Source organism: Solea senegalensis, linkage group LG8 (genome assembly GCF_019176455.1).
Source record: "Solea senegalensis isolate Sse05_10M linkage group LG8, IFAPA_SoseM_1, whole genome shotgun sequence".
Taxonomy (NCBI): Eukaryota; Metazoa; Chordata; class Actinopteri; order Pleuronectiformes; family Soleidae; genus Solea; species Solea senegalensis.
In genome coordinates this window covers 16761851-16782905 of record NC_058028.1, presented here as the reverse complement: position 1 = coordinate 16782905, position 21055 = coordinate 16761851, and the positions used below count along the sequence as shown (strand labels likewise).

The window sequence follows — 21055 nt, the reverse complement described above, 5'->3', positions numbered from 1 at the left end:
TAAGAGGACGTAGGACGTAGTTTGAGAGTATAAATCCAAAAACTGAATAATACCGGATCATTTTTTGGGGGGGGAAATTGCTTTTTGAGGCTTGTACTGTCACTGTCAAAAGATAAACCACTAACAACTGTCAGCCAGACTTTACTGGCTAATCTTAACTGTAACAAAACAGCTTCTTTCATTAAACAGGAGGGTGAAACGTTGTCAGATACACGCGTCATCTAGCAGAAATATTGCATCACTAACAGGCACGACAGAAGAGAGACTGGTTTGTTGTGATGCAACAGACAGTTAATGAAACATGCAGCAGACCATGGACCATTGCATCAAGCAACAAATGTAGATTCATAGATGCACGATCCACAACACGAAAATCCTGTGTATCAGATCATGTCTGGCATCTTAGTTTAGCGTGACGAAATACTAATTATCGCCGGGATATCGCCGGGATCGGAGGCGGATTTGATTGATGTCTTTCATTCTAATAAAGATCACAGATAAAGGACTGAACTGACACTTGGTTTTGTTAAAGGCTGTAGAACAATCACTGCATGTAGCTGTTTCAGGTGTTTACAGGAACATGTGATGAAGGTGTTTGTTTTCTTGCAACTTGCAAACTATATGACTTGATTTGTATGTTTTATGTTCTTGTATTGTGTGTTTTATATTACATTTTTCTTGTTTTTATATTGGTTTTTTTTCTAGTTAACATCATTTTTTATCATAGAAATAAATTTGGATTGGATCGAAATGTCATCTACGATTAAAACTTAGTACTTATATTAATATATAATATTCAAGTATGTCACCTACTTTAATTTGCCATTCTGAAGTAATCTGTAGGAGGCCCTACAAGAAAACTACTTTATATCACTTATCCTTTGACATTTGCAGTGGACGCTAAAGCCAATCATAGTATTAGTAATTTGTTTGCACATGCACCAATTAGTGATAGTGAATTTGTCCTCTGCATTTAACACATCCTTAATACACACCAGTAATGAACACACAAGCTGTGTACAGAAGTGGGCAGCACTTATCTGCATCCAGGGAGCAATGGGGATTGGGTGCCTTGCTTACTGGCATCCTAGCACATGGCCCATCATTGAACCAGGATTGAACCCGCAACCTTCCAGTTAAAAGCCCAATTCCTTTCCTCTTGGCCATGGGCTGCCCAAGCTGTCATGAGTAACATCTTGATCTCAGATCTCCATCAGTCAAATCACCATCAAAAAGCAAGTCAAGCAGTAGAAAGACAGACTTTTTGATTGGCAAGAGAGAGTTTTTTGATTTGTGACCTCAGTTTGATATCTTCATCCAGCACCTGAGGATGTTTTTGTGGATACACATATTCTACACTCTTTGCCATCGGAGCTATAAGGCCAAGCCCAGCTGTCACTGTGCAAGAAGAAAGGCCAAAATAGAAAAGACAAGCAACCCTTCATCCTCCGTAATTAATTCAAAGTCTCCAATTAATGTGTGTATTGTGATAACCATCTAACCAACCATTCACCTCACTTTCATCAGTGAATACTTCACACTTGTACTGACTGTATTATTCGACATGCTGCTACCAGAGTATGTCACATAGATCAATCAGGCACAGAAACATCCAGTGTTCCACTGAAAGCTCCATCGTTTCAGGTTACGATGATGCATTTTTTACTGCAGTCTTGACTTGAAGGAATATCAGCACAAACCTGATGTGACTTGATGTCTACCAGGGTCTGATATTTCATGTTTTACTGATGCTGTTAACAATTGATGCATTGAGAACAGTCCGAATACTAAGCATCTATTTGACAAGCGTTTGGAGACTGGAACATTACATAATCAGGAACAGAACAACTACAGGGAAAGAAAATACTACACTGCAACGGGTGTTGGGCCATGTACATACTAACTATACTACAGCATGTATAACTACATTCATTTTCCTACACAGACAGTTGTGAAACACGGTTTAGAAATTACTGCCAGAACTATATCAGCCAGGGAACAAATACTGTATAATTATATCATCAACCATACAGCAATTAGGCACAAGAACAAAATGAAAGTTTCATACAGTCAGCAGTCATTTGTATCTCAAATATGCTGGACGTAATGAGCACTCGCAATCCAGCAAAAACCAAAACATTTAACTTGTGATTGTGACAAAATAATATTTTTCATTTTTCACACAGTATTCTCTCATGAGGTTTGAGCCCTGGGATGTGAGCCGATAAAACAAAGAGATATAAAGTAAGACATTCAGAAAATCATGGAGCATTATTAACATATTAATAAGAATGTGATTCATGTAGTCATTGTCTTCATATATGTTAGTTTCCAAACAAATGGGAGACAAATGAGACGTTACATCACAGGGATTTAAATGCAGCTGAGCGGCCAAAATGGACCAAATGATGTGTAAAAGACCAGATAAACTGAAGAATAAGAAATCAGCAAAGCAGAGAAGTGGTCCAGACAGAGGGTGAGGAGGACACAAGCAGCTTTTGTTGTTTAAACCCAGAGTGAACGCAGTCACAGACACAAAACCAGCTGTATCCAGCGAGATAGATGGACTTCAAAATGCCTGATACTCCACAAGCAGTTTAGATGAGCACATTATGGCCTTGACGTTAAAGGGACTCACATTTACCAGTAGCAGCCAACCAAACCAAATCCAATTTTAGCTCAAACATCACCTCATGCAATCTGTTGCCTGATTTTTTTTATCGACACAAAACCCCTCCGCCAACAGTTTAGCAACTTTTCTCCTGCCTCTGACAGCAAGCGTCAGTCATGCCCACCATCAAGCAAAAGGGATGCATGCTGTACATGCGAGTCCTCCTTAATGGCTGACTATGCAGTGGAGAAAAACGTGTAACTTTCCTGTAACAACTGACTGATGATTCAAATGCAGACACCAACAAAGTGGAGATGACGCAAACACAAGGGGGTCAGTGCACAGGCAGTCCAAAAAATATAGCAAAGGTATAAAAACCTGTAGGCTGAAGTTCCAAAACTAAGCAGGTCATACATGAGGAAGTCATCCGATACAGAACGTTGGTACTCTTACTTAAGAGGAACAAGATGAACTGGCAGAAAATGAAAGGTGAGCATTGGCTACATAGTGAGGTGAGTAATTGACCACAGCTGAATCTAATGGGGGAGGAGCAAGTTATCAAAGGAAGTAAAGTCATCTGTAATTTGAAAGTTACCAAAATAAAACAGGAAGTGAGCTCGAGCATCAGCCAACAAAACGTGTTATGCAAATGTGCCGACACAGATCAAATATTTAGCTCAAGCACAACGAGGCTCTAATGGAGCGTGTTTTGTGTCAAGAGTACACCAACAATGGTGCACATCACCATCTCTAAGCACCTCTGCTAACTTCTTTTAGCTGCCAAGCATCAAGCCTCTCAATGCAATCTGCCCACAACACAAGAATGCAGGGTCTAAGTAGAAATAATCTCTTTAGAATTCTGCCTCTCTGACTGTTGTCTTCTTTATGCCATCAATATTAACTCAATCATTTTCAAAAGACCGCGTTTAAGCAATATCCTGTCTGTCTTAGAGCTGACGTTACTGTCGTTTTAATGCATTACTGTCAGAAAACTTGCTCAGCATGAAGCCCCTGATGCTGCAGCCTCATCAGCTCAGCTGTCGGAGCAAACACAGCTCAAAGACACGTTGACCCATTTTTATTATGGCCACGATTGCATGAGCAGGTGAGTGTGAAGGAGCCGCTCGTCTGTTTTGTCACCGTCCTTCTCCTTTTAAGTCTTTCTCCATCACGGTTAGTGAACCAGAGATATTATTTTTGGATAATAAAAGGAGCACAGACCTCAGTATTATGACAGCAGAACAACAATGTCATCTTTGAAGTCTGTTACAACTGAATGAGTGTTTTATGATCTAAAGAAACAGAAACAGATCACTGACTGACACACTTTAGAAACCATCGGGAAAAGGGGGGAACAGTCTCGAGGCCTTTGTTTGCACAAAGTAGACAGATTTGAATCAAATTGACTGGGAACAGAGTGACAGCTGTTGAGTGAGATATGAGCTGAGGTGAAAACAACCAAAGTATGTAGTTCCACAAATAAATACTGTTGTTCACATGACAAAACAGAAAAAGGATTCTCATCTGACCTTAAAAGTGAGATCACTTAATCATTTTCATTGGAAAATTGGAAGTGGAAGTCAAATAGGAAGTACAGAAACACTGTTTCTTCAGTTCCTATGAAAATCCACCTCTGCTGCTTCACCACCACGAACTGTGAACACCGTTACTCTGCCGCATTGATCTCCTTAATACTCTGTGTTCTCCTTTCAACGAGAAAGAAGAGGCAGTTACTGCTTAATGTCGGGGTATTGCATTCTGCACCAAGTGGTGTTTCAGCATTTATTTTAACACAACCATTTTGGGAAGAACATTAAACTGGAATGAAGAGACTCATCTCTCAGTCCTGCAATCTGTGCTGTGATGAGCGTCTTGTGAGCTGAGGGAAGGAGTCCTCGGGAGACGCAGATGTGTTAAACTGAAGCATTTATTACAGACTCGTACAGATGTTGTCAGCTGGTGTACAAAATGTAATTTCACGCCCAAATCTACGGGTCCTCTGAGGGAAAAGATAAACCAACCGTTTCACACATGGCTCCAGCTGGCACATCGCAGACGAGACGGTTCAATGAATCTCAGTTATACGTGTGACACTTCCGCCAAGCAAAATCTGAATATGAAGTCGTCTTTCACATTGTAACCACGTCTTATGTGTCTTAAGCCTGTCTGCTCCTGACACTTCCATGAAGTGCAAACTTTCCCTCCATCATGTGTCTCCATGCAGCCGAGGCCCACACATTCTTGTCTAGAGGTCAACAGTGAACATGAATTATCGCCTGACTCAACAATTCCTATAGCTCAGGCTCACGCTAAGGTTTTTCTGTGTCTTAAGTGATGTTTTATAATTAAGTTAAACCACCATCATACCAACCAAACAAGGTGTTTTTATCGCTTTGTTCACTACGCTCATGTGACAAAACAGCAACAAATGCAAACATGGGGCAAACATATTAGTAAACAGCTGCATATTTAAACATTACAGACAACATTTAAACATAAATAATTAATTCAGAGGAAAATATTCTGTCAAAATACTCGTTTTTGTTCCTGAGAAAAAGGTTAAACTGTCGATTTACTAAATGCCCCTCTCTTTATTTCCAAACAGATATTGTCTAACTGTTTGCCATCTGGTGCTTGGCTCATAGTATACTGTGGCTTTTCAGATACTCGGCAATGAAAACAAACTCGTAAAGCACATTATTGATTATAGCGAAGCCAGCTGGAGGAAGATGGATTACACCCATTCACTCTAAAGACCTGTCAAGTGATGTCACCACAAATACTCACTCATGAGATACTTAAAGGCCACATTGCTCTCCTCTAGGAAAAATGTTTATCCTTAAAATAGATTTCGCAGTAAAACTTTAGTGTATATGCTAATGCCCGCGTCAGTAGATTGAGTTAGAGCTGTATGTAGCATCCAGCGGCAACGTGATGAGAGCAGGGCAGAATAAAGATTCATTATCATTTTTAAAAAAATATATACTTAATCACTCGACAAATCACTAATAAAAAGTGATGGATGTAGTAAATGTATTATATTGAGATGAAACTGAAAGACTGACTTTACAGCTTTTTGTAACCTAAAATGCCTCACTATACCTCTTTAAAATTTCCCAACATGAGGAGAAGAAAAACGAGGGTCTGCAGTGAGGACGTGTTAAAATATAGATGCTGAGAACAGAGAGGACGTTGACGACAGACTTGCAAGTGTGGAGGCTTTTCTCCCAGACAGAGACGCAACACGGGGAACGCCAGCCAGGGTTAACTGACACTAACTACTTTACGGTCCATTATTGTGGCTTTGTCTTCTCCTCTAATCATGTCATAATTCCCTGGTGTTACTCTCAAGCAGAGCACACGTTTAGTTCCAGTCTCCTCCTGTGGCTAGCATACTGGAATTAACTAAAAAAGGTTCAGTGTTTGTAAGGCCTTGTTTAGACTGCAGCCCAAATTGGATTTTTTAGCATATCAAGATTGTTTCGAGCTTGATTTTGGCTCAGTCTAGACAGCTAAAAAAACACAGGAGATCCAAAGATTATTCAAACCATATACAGATACGGATATACAGATTTTTACAGATCTGAAAAGTGTGTGCACAACTCGAACAGCAACAGCAACAGCAGCAATGGCATAGATCCGGAGAGTTAATTGGAGGTGTGTTAAACGATCGACACAGTGGAAGACAATGTTTTAAAACTCAGAAGAAAGTTTGTGCTCCGCATAACCAGATGGGACAGAAACAGGCACAGATTTAAACTACTTTTTTTTATTTTCCGTGGTGTGGCCTGTGACTATAGAAATCCATGTGGGAGACTATGCCAATATGGACCGGATCTGATCACTTGCAATACATAATGTGAACACTTGGATATGTGCAAAATCGAGCAACCACAACCCTGCAACATTTTCAATGGAACTGCCGTATCCAGTTGAAATGCTAATGGTTGATGCATACTGCACCTCAAACAGTTTTCATAAATATTATTTCCCAGAATTTGAATCTTGACAAGCGGCCAATATTTTCCAAAATCATATCCCTGACCAGTCTACGATAAAGACAATCTGCCGCAATCAGGTCCATGTCCATTTAAGTCGTTGTACAACCTAGTAGCACAGGACGATGCTTGAGTTGTGGCCAGAAAGTGTGTCTTTGTCCACACACACCTTTTAATGTTATCTATTTGTGCACATCAAAGCATCTTCCATCCCTCGCTCCCTCTCTGTCTCTGAAACTTCCACATCACTTCCCGGTCCAGTGGCTTCAAAGAGGAACTTCTCTTTTAAAATTTGGATCCGTGAAGCCTCCACAAATGAGGCAGAGCACTTTGATAAATCTCAATCATGCCCTGATGCATAAAGAGATGTAAATGAAGGAGCACTGAAAGCATGCCAGTCAGGTAAAATGACCCTTCATGATCATATCCCACTGTTCAGTTGTGTCAAATTTGGGTGAAAATAAAAAGTTTTTCATACATGTAAAAGCTGCCTGATTGTGTGAATTGATGTTTTAGGATTTGATGATAAGTGAAGGCTACGTAGTTTCTCCAACATGGGATATTCCGCTGCAGCATGTGACAACATTTTTCACACGGTAACAAAAAAAATGTGTGCTTTCTGTTCTTCTGTACATACACGTCTTCATGTTCGTTGTTATAATTTAATGGAGCCTCACATTTTTTCCCCCTGAAATCTGTCACTCAAAAGCCAACGCACAGCAAGAGGACACGTCTATTCCTTAAGGTCTCTGTGCTTTCATCAAATTACATTAAATAACCTGCCATGATCGCTCACCATCACTCAAAAGACAATTACGTTGTACCTCTGCCAAACGCCAAAACAGACAGACAGATGGGCGACTTGGCCAAGACATGAAGAGTAGGAGGAGAGGAAATGAGGAAAGCTAAGTATGAGGAGAGTGATGTAAGAGATCAGGTTTATGGATCCAAGTAGAACTCAGGCTTCAGGGAACTCACGTGTCTGCTCTGTTATTCAGACAGGGACTAAAATGGATAAGGGTGTATTTATCAGACATTGCACATGCAGCAGATGGGCTGACATAGAGGGAGTTTTTTTGTTTTTCTTGTTGTTTTGCTGCATCTCTTAAATGCAGATTTCGCTGTCACGTTACAATGAGTCAATATGTGTGATGGATTATTTCTCAAGTAAGGACAATTAACAGTATCACATTTACCTTGATTAGCTTTCACCCTGCTCTGTCAGTGTTTTTACTGCTGTGTTTTCACTGTCACAACAAGAACAGGCTACAGCGCTTGAGATACAGTTTTGTGCAGGGTGAAATATTTCGTCAGTATTCAGATTATTTCAAATACTGTGCTTTGCTGCACACGCAAAATCCACTCAATATGAAAAAAGACCTCTAACAGCCCCTAGCTGCTGAATTTGAACTAATATTTAAGGTAATTTCAACATGAGTGAGCTAACTTGATCATAAAATTACTTTCAGTTTGTCATTAAAAATGCTGTCTTTATGGGCAACCAGGAGATTAAAAGTACCAAAGGCTCAGACAGTAAGGACACTTAAACAGGATTTAAATGATTAAAGGAAACAAAAATAGGCACAACCAGACAAACACAGATGAAATGGAATAATTCATATTCAAATACAGCTAGAGGATTATAAAATGTGAGTCATTTCCCCATATTTAATTAATGAAAAGACAGTGGCAAAAATAAAGTGTTAATCCCTGATTTAAAAAAGCCTATCACTGAAAAACACCTCAGGTTTGTTAAGACATGCACTGCAAAACTAAACGCTGATTTTTCTGTGTCAAATCTGGATTTTGGGAGCAGCAGTGAGACAAACTGAGACATCTGGGAGGTTCATAACAGAGCAGTAGACCGGGGATCTATTTATAAACCATATGCTAAACAAGAAGTCAGCGTCAGAGACCTGAGAACTGGACTCATGTGATCCGATCTCTTTGTGAGGACTCCAGCTGTGGTGTTCTGTATCAGCAACTCTAATCATCTTTCTCACAGCGACCCTTTAAAACAGGGTTACAGTAATAATAATAAAATGCTTCTGCAAGTTCTTTTTGAAACAAGTACTTTAAACGGATGATGCTGCAACTCTCTAAATTTAGGTCTGAATCTGTGTTTTGAGTCTAAAGATAAATTGGGACAAATCTGGTCTAAACTTTAAACTAGATTCGTGCATGACTCTGAAAAATAAAAATGGAACTAACTACGGTAACTGACTGACTGACTAAAATTAAAGAGAATTGTGTGACATCCAACACTGATTTGTTAAATGCACTTACTAAGCACTTGTCCCCTGTGTCACTGGTGTATAAATCTGTAAGTTAGCTGCATTATTTACATTTTTTGTTGATGTTTTATCTATAACCTGATTAAGAGCATACATGTTTAACAGAAAAGGCCCCAGGATCAAGCCTTGTGGAACTGTGCTGTGGTGCTGTCGAATACAAATAACAACAAAAACTTTATTTTATTTTATGAATTTGATTTCCTTACTTACTGATATTCCTCACCATGTCTCCTACAAACAAACACATGTCCAGTAAGTTGTCAAATGCAAACACCAACCTTAACTACTGCCCCCTAGTGTCCACTAGTGGAGCTTGCACACTGTAATGGGAAATCGTCTGGGCTTTTGAGTGACACGACACATTACTTCAACAGCCACATCAATACTTAACAGAGTGGAAGACTAAAGTAAAGGCTTTATTGAAAATACTAGCTTTGGGTTTTGGCAGCGTAAAGACTGGTGAACCATAAATTACCATCCATGTGCAATGTCTGTGCATACTGTGTTTTAAACAGCTATGGTGAGAGTGAAGGCTTATAACCATCCTGTGTGAAAAGAATTACATCGAGAGTAGATCTTTCACAGTTACAGACAGATGGCCTCACGAGATTTCACCCATATTTTAACAGTATAGCAGTGGCAGCGCTGGCTCAGCAGCTGTTTTTCTGCATTCTCTCTCTCTCTCTCTCTACTGCTGATTTCTCCAAACCATTCGATCAGATAGAGACTCTGCTGTGCTACACAGAAGACTTAATGGTTTGGATGGAAGCCCTCCTTGTGGCTTTTAAGCTGTTTCACTGTGTGACATGCTGTTTCATTATTACTTCCTTCATAAAACGTTATTACCCACTGTGATCCGAGTTGCAGAGGGGCAGAAACATTAGTTATTATTTGTTTCAGTACATTTAGTGAAACAAGTTTTTAGAGACACCGGGCTGTCAGCTGGCCACAGCTGGTGGACATGGATGTCATTAATGGCTGTTTAAACACGTTGTTCTCTCTGACCTATACAGACAGTTCCTTGTAAAAGAAGATATCCACTGTATGAAAGAAAACCTACTGTGGACATAATTGCATAATGCTGGCATAAAACAAGCAGTTTCTGGAACTAAATCAAACACGTGAGGTGTCTTGAGGCTCTTGTCCCTTAAAGTAAATTAAGGTGCATGGTATTTATTTCACATTTTATTGTTTTTAATAGCTACATGAAATGGCACTTCACGTCAGGCTAAAATTGACCTGTTCCTGGTCCTGCTGTCACAGGGAATTAGTCATGACAATGCTGAAATGTAACATCCTGTTCCATTTATCATCTAAAAATGTGAGGTAAATGAAAACCACTCAATCCACCCACCTCCTAGGAAGTCAGGTAATGCCAATCAGGCCATTGTGCAGGCCGATGTGAAGAAAAAAAATAAACTGAATCACACCAAGAGGAACATTGAAAACATGTTACAACACCTACAGGCTGTGCTGAATGTGGAGCCACATAATTAGCTATAAGCCCTTCCTGCAAAAAAACAGCCCTCAACAATGAGCACCGGAAGTAGCTGCTTGATGCTGTTCTCCACCTGTTGATCTGCTGGCTCCCTGCGTCATTGCTCTGTTGCCATGGTGACCTTACAAGAGGAATGTGGGCATAGCAATGAAAATTTGGCCTTGTGCTGGGAGCTGACACTGGACATACATTATCACTCTCCTCCCACAGGCTTTGTCCCAGAAGAAGAAGAAGACGAAGAAGAATAAAGTGTTTTTTCTGAGGCACAACAGTGAGTCTGCAGCTTTTCATTTTGCTTGAAGAGATTTACAACGCCGCCCATAGAACACTTTCAAAGGAGGGATGACAGGATGGATAATCAGGACTGGCAACATCAATTTGTTTTTCCTTATGTTACAAAGAAATACAGAATGATGTAACACTGTCACATCTATATATATATATATATATATATATATATATATATATATATATATATATATATATATATATATATATATCAAACATTCTGACAATTGTCTATTACTGTTGTGTAATACATCCCTGCTATAATAACATGCCCTTTTTTCCATATAATAAGGATCACAATGCCAGCTGATACAGGGCAAAAAGCGGGGTACACCCTGGACAGGTCACCAGTCCATCACAGGGCCACAAACAACCATCCAGTCTTACACCTATGGTCAATCATTTTTGAGTGTCTAACTTGCCTAATCCCCAAATCAAAGATGTTTTTGGACTGTGGGAGGAAACCGCACAAAACCCAAGGAGCGAACACGCAAACGCCATGCAGAAAGCCCTGGTCCTGACCGGGCCGCGAACCTGGGTCTTCTTGATGCAAAGGCAACAGTGTCTGACCACTACATCAATCGTGTGGCCCGCGAATCAAATCAAATCAAATCAATTAAAAAAGAAGCTGTACACTCCCACTGAAAAACATTGATTGACTGCTGACCAGTAAGGTTTGATGTGATCAGAGTGGAGCTTTGGGAGGAGGAGGTGGATGAATTAGCAGGAGACAGTTGATCCAGACATGATTGATTTATCACAGCATAGACTTTGACTGTTTTGCCCCCCCAACAGCTTTAAAGGTGCTGTCCATAATTGGTTTTTAAAACACATTGTACCTTATTCTTTTAAACCTTTCACATCTTGATAGGAATGCATAAATAAAGTTGTCTGGAGGGAAAACAAAACAGGAAAATGGTTGTCTGGCTATCTTGCAATAAACATGACCAATAGTGTAGCATCCCTGGCTGAAAAATGGTCTGGCTCCTGATGGTTCAGAAAGCTTTATTTAACACTTAATTCACTCCAAACATGAACATGCCAAGAGCTGGTAAAAAGAGAAAATATTCCATTTTTAAGTTTTAACTCACATGAACATAGGAGTTATCGCCCTTTAACTCCTCTTTAGCCCTTTTTCGTACACCCTAATATAGGAATATTGCAATAAAATGTGTAAAACAAAACATTATTGATTGATTATTGATTAATTGTGCATACTATAATGATATGTTTCCTTGCAAAAGAGTTAACTGTGCAATAACTCACATATAGGATGATGCTGACGTAATAATGAAGTGACGCTACTAGCATATCATTCACATTCACATGGAACTCTATAAAGTACTAACTGGGATTAAAAACAACTCAAAACACACACAATACCAAATAAAACATATACAGACCTTGTGCCCTCGTCGGCTCGGTGCAAATCAAACCAAAAGTGCTTGAGACTACGTTTGAAGCTTTAATTGGCTCCACGTTTCTCTCGTGTTTTGTACTACTTCCGGTATTTTAGCATTTCAAAATAAAAGCATCACTTTTGAACACATGACTTACCACAATAAAAGTAAGACAAAATGTAGTTCCTTTGCAAATAATAAATGTTTGGATTGTCACAGCCAGAATCTCTGGAGCAAAACCTACTAAGAGAAGAAAGTTCACCAGTGTGTCTCTGCACAAGAGGTGACTTTAGATGAGTATATTTTAAATACAATTCCCAACAGACAGCCACATTTTCCACAGTGTCTCACGCTCTCCTATCAATGAGCAGACAGGCCCAGCTGTTAATACCAGCTAATCTGTGTGTCTGTGCCTGAAGCTAGTCACTGCGTCACACATCGTCTTTTGTCAGAGTTTGTCATTTATTTATTTATTTAATTTGAGTTAAGCTGTGGTTTATATTCTGCGGCTGTAAGAGAAGACATTCATGACACACACACACCAGTACATACACACAGTGTGCCTTCTCAATAACACACAGAACATGTTACATGTGACCAAATTAGGTCACCAACATTAGGTGTACGTTGCCAACATTAGTGGGTGACGGGGATCACCACGACCATCAGTAGATTAATACCACACATACATAACAAAAATATCTGTCTCTATTTTATTTTATGTATCATACATTCAGAGATCTATAAAGTCAAGCAATGTCTGTCTGTTGTTATGTAACTGATTGAATGAGTACTGCCCTAGTTAGTTTATTAATACAAATATTTGTTAGTATTCAAATTCTAATATTGTGATCAATGTAGTAGAAGAATTTGAATACATATTTTATTTAAAAAAGAAGGAGAAAACGTGCAGCTATTAAGTGTTTCTATTATTTTGTCAACCATATTTATGTCTGAATAACAGAACTCCCTCTGTGTAATAAAGATTTGCACATTTGCACAAAAACAAACACAGAGAGACGCACAGAAACCTCCCTAATGCCACAGTATAGGTTCATTAATATAACAGCAGCAGCAGCAACAACAACAACAACAACAACAACAACAACAACAGAGACTAAGCATTAGAAGTGACAGAGCAATGATGATTTCAGTGCAGAGGGTTATTAGTGGATTGAGTTACTCACAGTAAGAGCTTCTCTGCCCTTTTTTCTTACATTATGTGGATGGTGATACAGCTGACCGCTCTCTTTAAGCTAAATATAGCAACAAGGCCAGACCAAAAGCATTTAAAAATATTTTTTTCTCTATCCAGGACAGGGGAGGGAAGCCTCGCCACCAGACACAGACAAGATGAAAGCTCATTTCCTAATGAGTGACAGTGAGTCATAAGAAAGAAAGAAGAGAAAGTACAGGCTGCAGATGTGAGCTGACAAGAGTACAGAAAATAAGAATACATCTTGTCAAAATATTTTGTAAGACACTATATTTTTTTTAATTTATGGCACCAGTGAGTGGGATCTCTCTCGTGAACTGTCAGTGGTTGGTTGTCATGTGACACGAGTATTTTAAGTATTAGTTCAATATATTCATTCACAATTGAATACACCTTTACTTATTCACTTTCTTGGCTTTTAATGACTGATGAATGAATGAATGAATGAAATATATGACTCTCAGCTGTCATGCGAGACCCACATGCGTCTGTATGATCAGTATGTACAGTAGGAGTGCTTGATGTTGGACCACTCATCTCCTGCATCATCCATATGCATCAGGCCTCACCTCTTCACACACTTGCCTCAGATCTGAAGGCCGGCTGATGTGTGATATGGAAATGACCACAGTTATTGGCCTGTTTAAAGGCAGCACATCTGAGGCCATCTACATGGATACGAGCGACAGCTTACTGCTAATAGCTCAAAGGAGCTTCTTCTTATTTGTTGGTGCTGCATCAAAAAGTAGCTGTGGGGTTATAAGCAGCTTGTTACCACGGTAACCCCCCCCCTCCTTTCATCAGACCAACTGAAACGAATTACACAAGGATGCAAGTTTCCCATAATGAAGATGTTTAACATCTGTTTTTCAAGTGGACTGTGAAAACAGCAATACATTACTTAGTCAATAAAACCGGAATCTATTCTTTTTCCCCCTGCTGTTGAAAGATGAACTCTTTTTCCTCTCATACGCATCCCTCAGACCAATACTTTATGATCACACATCCATCCATTTTCTACCGCTTTATCCTCCACATGAGGGTCACAGGGGGTGCTGGGCCAATCTCACCTGACATTGGGCGATGGACACCCTGGACAGGTCACAAGTCCATTACAGGGTTACATATAGAGACAAACAACCACTCTCACATTCACACCTATAGTCAATGTGAGTGTCCAATTTGCTTAATCCCCATATTGCATGTTTTTGGACTGTGGGAGGAAGCCGGAGAAGCCGGAGAAGCCGAAGAAAACCCACGCACACACGGAGAGAACATGCAAACTTCGTGCAGAAAGGAATCGAACCCAGGTCTTCTTTCTGCAAAATGCACCAATCGTGTGGCCCAATCACACATAGAGTATCTCTCTAATAATGGTAAATAAGGCCCAACCTTAACCTAACCACAATTCACATCTCAGATTGTGGCATCTACATTACCTCATTGATACTGTAGTAGCTGACAACACAGAGAGAGAGAGAGAGAGAAACTTGCATGTTGACCTTCAACACTATTTGTATACAGCACAAACTCAACTGAAAGAATTAGAATTCCCATCTAAACGATGACCACATGGCAAGTCTGGAGTCAAATGAAAATAAATGCCAAGTGTGAAATCATTTAAAGTCTTTCCAATCCAGTGTTTATAATTCAGTGCTCTATTAAGTAACATCTAATGTCAACTGTCAGGTCAGAGTTTTAACATGGAGTCAAAGCGAAATATGATGTAGTATGAAGTAAATATGATGATGCCACTGACAGCAGCTGGTTCACTAAGCATAAAACCGAGCAAAAGTTGGAAAGCACTAACTCGCTAAATAATCTATTTATATCTCGTGTGGAAAGTTTTGTCTTAGAGCAGTTGCCAGGCAACCAGACCACTGCTCCTATAAAAGGAAAAATCCCAAATAATCTCAATACATTTAACCATAACATGTTGTTTTTACAAATGTGTGTATTTTTTTTTCAACCTTCTTTTTCTTTTTACCTGTAAACAGAACGATAATTGTTATTTCCACCAGGTTTCTGTCAAGGTTCTCATTCCTCCAGGTCATGGTAGTCCTTAAAAGTGCTAAAAAAGGCAACTGGACTTGTGTTAGGTTCTTGAAGATGTTTCACCTCTCATCCCAAATAATTCTTCAGGTCTGAAGACTAAGACAATCTTGAGCCTGGTAGGATAGTTCAGGGCCTGTGCCCTTTTCTATCCATTCCTGGTTGACTGATTTTGGTGTGGGAGTCCCCAGGTCTATAAACCCTTGATGGGACCTTGGGGTCTTCAACATAAACATCATGTGAGTTGTTAAGGTCAAATGAGCCAAGCTGGAAATTGGGGTTAAACTGTTTGGGGAGGGCCCTGAAGACAGCTTTGTAGGTTGCTGACAAATGGTGTCTGAAAAAGGACGCCAAGGTACTACCCTCCACCACCCGTGGTTCTACTATATTATACTATATACTCATTTTGAGCCAGAATGAGACTGATACAGACAGTAGCTAATATGAAACGTCAACATAAACATGCAAACATACAAAGCAAAGCAGCTTGTGTTCATTTAAATTCACAAAGAAAGACTCCGAGGAGTAGGTAATGTTTTAAGTAACGTTACAAGTGACGAGTTACCATCCAGCTCGAGTCAAGTCCTCCTGTACTAGCCACCCTCTCACACCAGCAAGGCAAGTCCAATGATATAATTCCGCTTCAATCTTTTTGTGTATTGAACGTTCAAAAGAGACAAACGAAGTTAGGCTTGCTGCCAAGGTGTATGTCTTTGTCCTTTTCAGCACTGTGCTGAGGACAGCGACACAAGGGCCCATTCAGTTTTCTGGAGGCCCACCCCCAATCAAACTCCCAGCGCCACTAGTGCCCTCCACTCTCACTAATGAAGAAATAAGAGCCATCTCCTCCCTGAGCAAGGACCTAGGCATCACCATCCTACCAGCAGCCAAGGGACGATGCACCATCATCCTCAACACAGCTGACTACCACGCCAGAATGACTACACTTCTCAGCAACAGCAGCACTTAGGAGACCCTGAAGAAAGACCCCACTAAGTACAAGAAAAATGTAATAGACTGCCTACAAGAACTGTACAAAACATACTAACCCTAACCCCGGGGAGAGACCACACAATGCAAAGCCACTATCTTGGCACCCCTCGTGGGGGGACACCCCACAACACATCCAAAACACCACAGACTTCACCTCCAAGGTCAAAGACTTGCAACTTTCACAGGATGAAACCACAATGTCCTTCAACATCACATCGCGTTTCACCTGCATACCCACAAATGAAGCTGTAGATTTTCTACAGAAAGACGCATGGATGCGCCATGGGTTCCCTGTGCCAGCTGTCGTGGCCAATCTCTGCATGGAGGAAGTGGCAAACTGGGCCCTGAGCTCCTTCAGAGGAACTACACCTAGCTACAACAAAATCCAAGAAGCAGAGGCCTTCAAGGAACACATTAAGTCAGTCAGAAACATCTATCATCTAAATATCACCAGGGAGGATAACAAGGACAGACAGCTACCTTTTCTGGATGTCTTGCTTCAGAGTTAACCAGTATCAGTGACTTGTCAACAAATGTCCATGTTACCATGACATCTTTTTTGCGACAGCTGAACAACAAACGATACAACTGCAGGAGAAACACGAGAGCAAATCCTACTTTGGGGTATTTTACTATATACTCGCAGCGAATCAAAAAGGAAAAACATGACATTTCAAGTCAAAAGTATGAGGACTTTACATGGTGTTTATAGAGCAGTGGAAAAAGGAATGAGAAAAGCAGCTTTTGGTGTTGAACGAATGAAGAATGATGAGCAAAACTCTCTGAGGCGAGGTTTAACAAGGATCAACCCTCCAGTCCATCAATGCTCTGACCTCCTCTGTGTGTGCTTATTAAATCGAGGAAGAACTAGCTGCTGCGGTAAAGGCTAAATTACTCCTGGGCACCCTCACATGTATCAATTCCTTCATCATCTTTAAGTCCCACATCCCCTCTCCAAATAACAGTAAATACTTTCTGTGTTCATAATACTAGAGGCTAATTCCAGTCTGAAAATTCCTGTGATCTATTGCTTTTCTAAAACTGAATGGCTGAGCAGCACACGCTCCCTGGACTAATTTTGTGGTAAATGGCTTGTTTTGTCAAAATGGTTAATGTCGCCACCGTCCTACGGTATAGTGGCACAAATCCATCAGGGTACAAACAGGCCTTTCAATAATAAATAAGCTGGAAGACGAGAGGCCAATAAATCACAGAACGAGCCACGGCAGTGAATTCCACCGGGACATCTTTGGTGCTGCCCTCCATAAAAGGCGCAGCACGTTATTAAAAGTCAGCTAGTTTAACAAGTGGATTGTGTTTGTTTTCCTCTGGTACCTGCTACTGGGGCTTGCATTACACTGCTTTCATTCTCTCAGTATCACAAAAAGCTTTGGTGGAAAAGCACACAGCAGGATTAAGTTAGTCAGATTATTTTTGTTCTACAGATTCTGCTTCTGACAGCATGTCCTTGAAATACAGAACTGAGAAATGATTCAGTTTTCTTCTTTTATATCTAACTTTGCTGCAGTCACAAAACTGTACAGTTGTCCCTGTCGACTAGACTCAACTCATTCTCCTCTTCCCCTTTTCTCATCCTCTTTCCTTTCAACCGCTCTTTGCTCTCGTTCTCCTCTAAAAATGTCTCTTGCTGCCTCTCTCACTTTATCACGACGAGTGTTGTTATGCAGGCCGAGGTCTGGGGATGTAAACCAGCACCAGCCAATGAGGTCATTTTCTAAATTTGAGCTCTGTCCTGCTTCCGTGTCCATGGAGAAGACACAGCCAGCAGCAGGGAAGTGCGGGATGAATCACTGACACCCTTTTGGAACTGTCTCACAGATCTGCCCAGACCTGAGTTTTGGCCCGTTATTGGGATAAAGCCACTCAAAGATACTGACCAAGTGTATGTGCAGTTGGGTCTGCGTGTGACAATTGTCCTCTGTGGTTTGTGAGCAGGCTGCACATGGAGGAAACTAAATGAGCCACTTTCTATTCTGAGAGATGAAACCAGGACAGTCAAGGAGACCAGGCCTCAGCTAAATGCTCCACTAAATGGTTTCAAACTGGACTGCAAGCCCCGCCATGTTCATCTGCACATACGCTCCACCTGCACTCTCACAACTAAAGTGCATATGAAGCACATGAACATGTGCACAAGCAAACTAAAGCGGAGGATATGGCTGCCACCTGTTGGTGATTCCGGCTAAGTTTACTCGGTCACCTTGTCATTCTCCCCCGTGATGGCGCAGCACACTCAATTATCGCCTGTGCTGCTGAGGACACATGAATCACAATGCAGTCCATCTATTATTATGGGGTTATTATGAAGACAGGCAGACCCTGGACTTTCAATGCCCTTTGAATTTGCAGATACGTCAAACAATGCAGAATGATAACAAAGTTACTGTGAATGTGTATCTCTGTCAGACCCTGTTCACCTTTGTATTCATCACACACAATAAAAACAACCACAGACTGATGCATTAACAAGTGCTACTGAGCCAAGCCGGCATTAAACTATCAGTCATACTTTATTTTTGTGGTCTACTAATCTGACAAAATGGTGGGTAAAAAAAGAAAAAGAAAAGAAAAAAATGCGAAAGAGCCAGCTTGTTGTGAAGGCACTTGCAGTATCTTACTCATGAATGTTCCAGTGAAAGAATGCAGACACTCATTCACCTGATCACCAGATTCACTCGCACGGCTTCTGTCTCACTACACACGCAGCACAAATTAGGTCACGGCATAAAAACACATTCAGTATTCACCACTATTTTTGGTTTGCAGAGTAAAAGAAAACCAGCGTGTCCAAAATTCTAAACACCTCACACGCACACACACACACACACACACATACACACACATACACACATACACATTACATGCATGTACATACTCTCTCTCTCTCTCTCACACACACACAGAGTTAACACTCACATCTCACTCCTTCCCTCCTGTTGCCACAGCAACGCAGCACTTGTCTTGCTGCCGTGTCTCAGTGACAGCACATGCTCCCAATAAAGAGGAAAAAAAAACACATCTGCAAACAGTAGAGAGCGAGAGCGCACGAACACACCACCATCAACTGTACGGCACACATACAAAACAAAATGTATACCGTGCTGCAGGGTTATCTCTTTCACACACACACACAGGTTTGTGCAGCTATTCTTCTTCAGACACTGCACTGACTTCCATTCATTTGCACAGCCTGAACAAAAAAAAAAGAGAAAAGGGAAAAACTAAACTTTCTGATCAAATGTAATGATAAATTTTTCAGTACTGACAAGGGACCAGAAGCCACAAAATAATAACCTAATAATACTAATAATTATAAATGTAAAAATATAGATTGAAAAACGATTGAAACTGTCAAAAAAGTTAGCAACATTAAGAAAACGATGAAAGAGGTTAAAAGAGGTTTTAAAAGGGGGATAGGGAGCTTGTCAGTTTCCCAAACACAAACACACACACACACACACAAAGGAACCCTCACTTTATCCAACTATAATTCACATCCTAACCCTTAACATCCTCGATGAGGACCACTGGTCCTGCAAAGGTCAGTGATTATGCCAGTGAGTATACACACATGCACTTTTCCCACTCCTCCTCCTCCCTCCTGCTCTCTGGAGGAGATAAGAGACGCCTGAGGAGTGGGAGCAGACACAGAAGTAACACCGAGATCATGAAGATACAAAGTGAGTGTGTCCATACCTCACAGTTGCGTCCTGTGAAACCCTGGCTGCATGTGCAGCTGTACTCCCAGGTGTCCTGTGGCCTGCCAGCAGAGGGGAGGGCCAGGCAGAAGCCCCCGTTGAGGCAGGGTCGGCCCTCACAGGGGTCCGGGCGAGGTGTGGACTGGGTCGGCGTGGGCTCAGCTGGAGCCGGAGTGTCCGGGGCCAGCTGGAAAGGAGAAGAAGGGACGACTCCGATGCTGCTGCCGCTGCTGCTGCTGCTGCTGCTCAGAACCAGGAGGAGAAGCATCAGAGAGGATGTGAAAGGCAGTGGAGTCTGAGTGGGACGGCAGCAGAGAACTGCCGGCACACTGCACACACTCATCCTCATCCTGTTCCTCTCAGGCTGCTTTCTTCTTTCCTCTTTGTTGTTGTTGTTGTTGTTGTTGTGATGGTGGTGTGTTTATTCCTTTTCTTTTCCTCTGACTGGGCTCAGCAGCACCTGAGAGGTGTGTGAAGGACTGTGTGTGTGTGTGTGTGAGAGAGAGAGAGGGGAGGCAGTTAGGATGCTGAGGCTCAGCTGTGCGCAGGGAGAGAGCGACTGACTGGCTGCTGATGATGGTGAGGAGGCTGAGAGAAAGAAAGTAGGGATGCAGGAGGAGAAGGGGGAGGGCTCTGTGCTCTTTTTTGTCTCTGACTCACAGTGATGACGATAACTGACGACACTCAGCCATCCACTCCCACTCCACCTCCACCTTCATGCACACTCTCTCTCCCTCTCTCTTTCTCTCCCTAATCTCTCTGTCTCCCACCTGCTCTTACATGCAGAGCAGATGAGGAGCTCTGCGTCCTCCTCATTTAGAGTCTCATCATCCATAACCTCTCCTTTGAGCCGGCCTTACAAGAAGGAAGAAAGGAAGAGGAGGAGGAGGAAGGTGGTGGTGGTAGTGGATGAACATGCTCATCAGCTACTCCTTAAGCTTTAGCTGCTTGCCACTGAAAAACAGGCAAACTTAAAAGGAGAGGAT

At 41.3% G+C, this 21055-nt stretch overlaps 1 protein-coding gene across 1 annotated transcript in view; it reads right to left on the bottom strand.

Moving 5' to 3' along the window:
• Positions 1-20665, bottom strand: part of dner (delta/notch-like EGF repeat containing) — a 45405-nt gene extending 24740 nt beyond the window's left edge. The window contains exon 1 of the mRNA XM_044032963.1: positions 20068-20665. Coding sequence (XP_043888898.1) covers positions 20068-20418 — 351 coding nt within the window. The 5' untranslated portion in view covers positions 20419-20665. The remainder of the gene's footprint in view (positions 1-20067) is intronic.
• Positions 20666-21055: the final 390 nt, after the last annotated feature.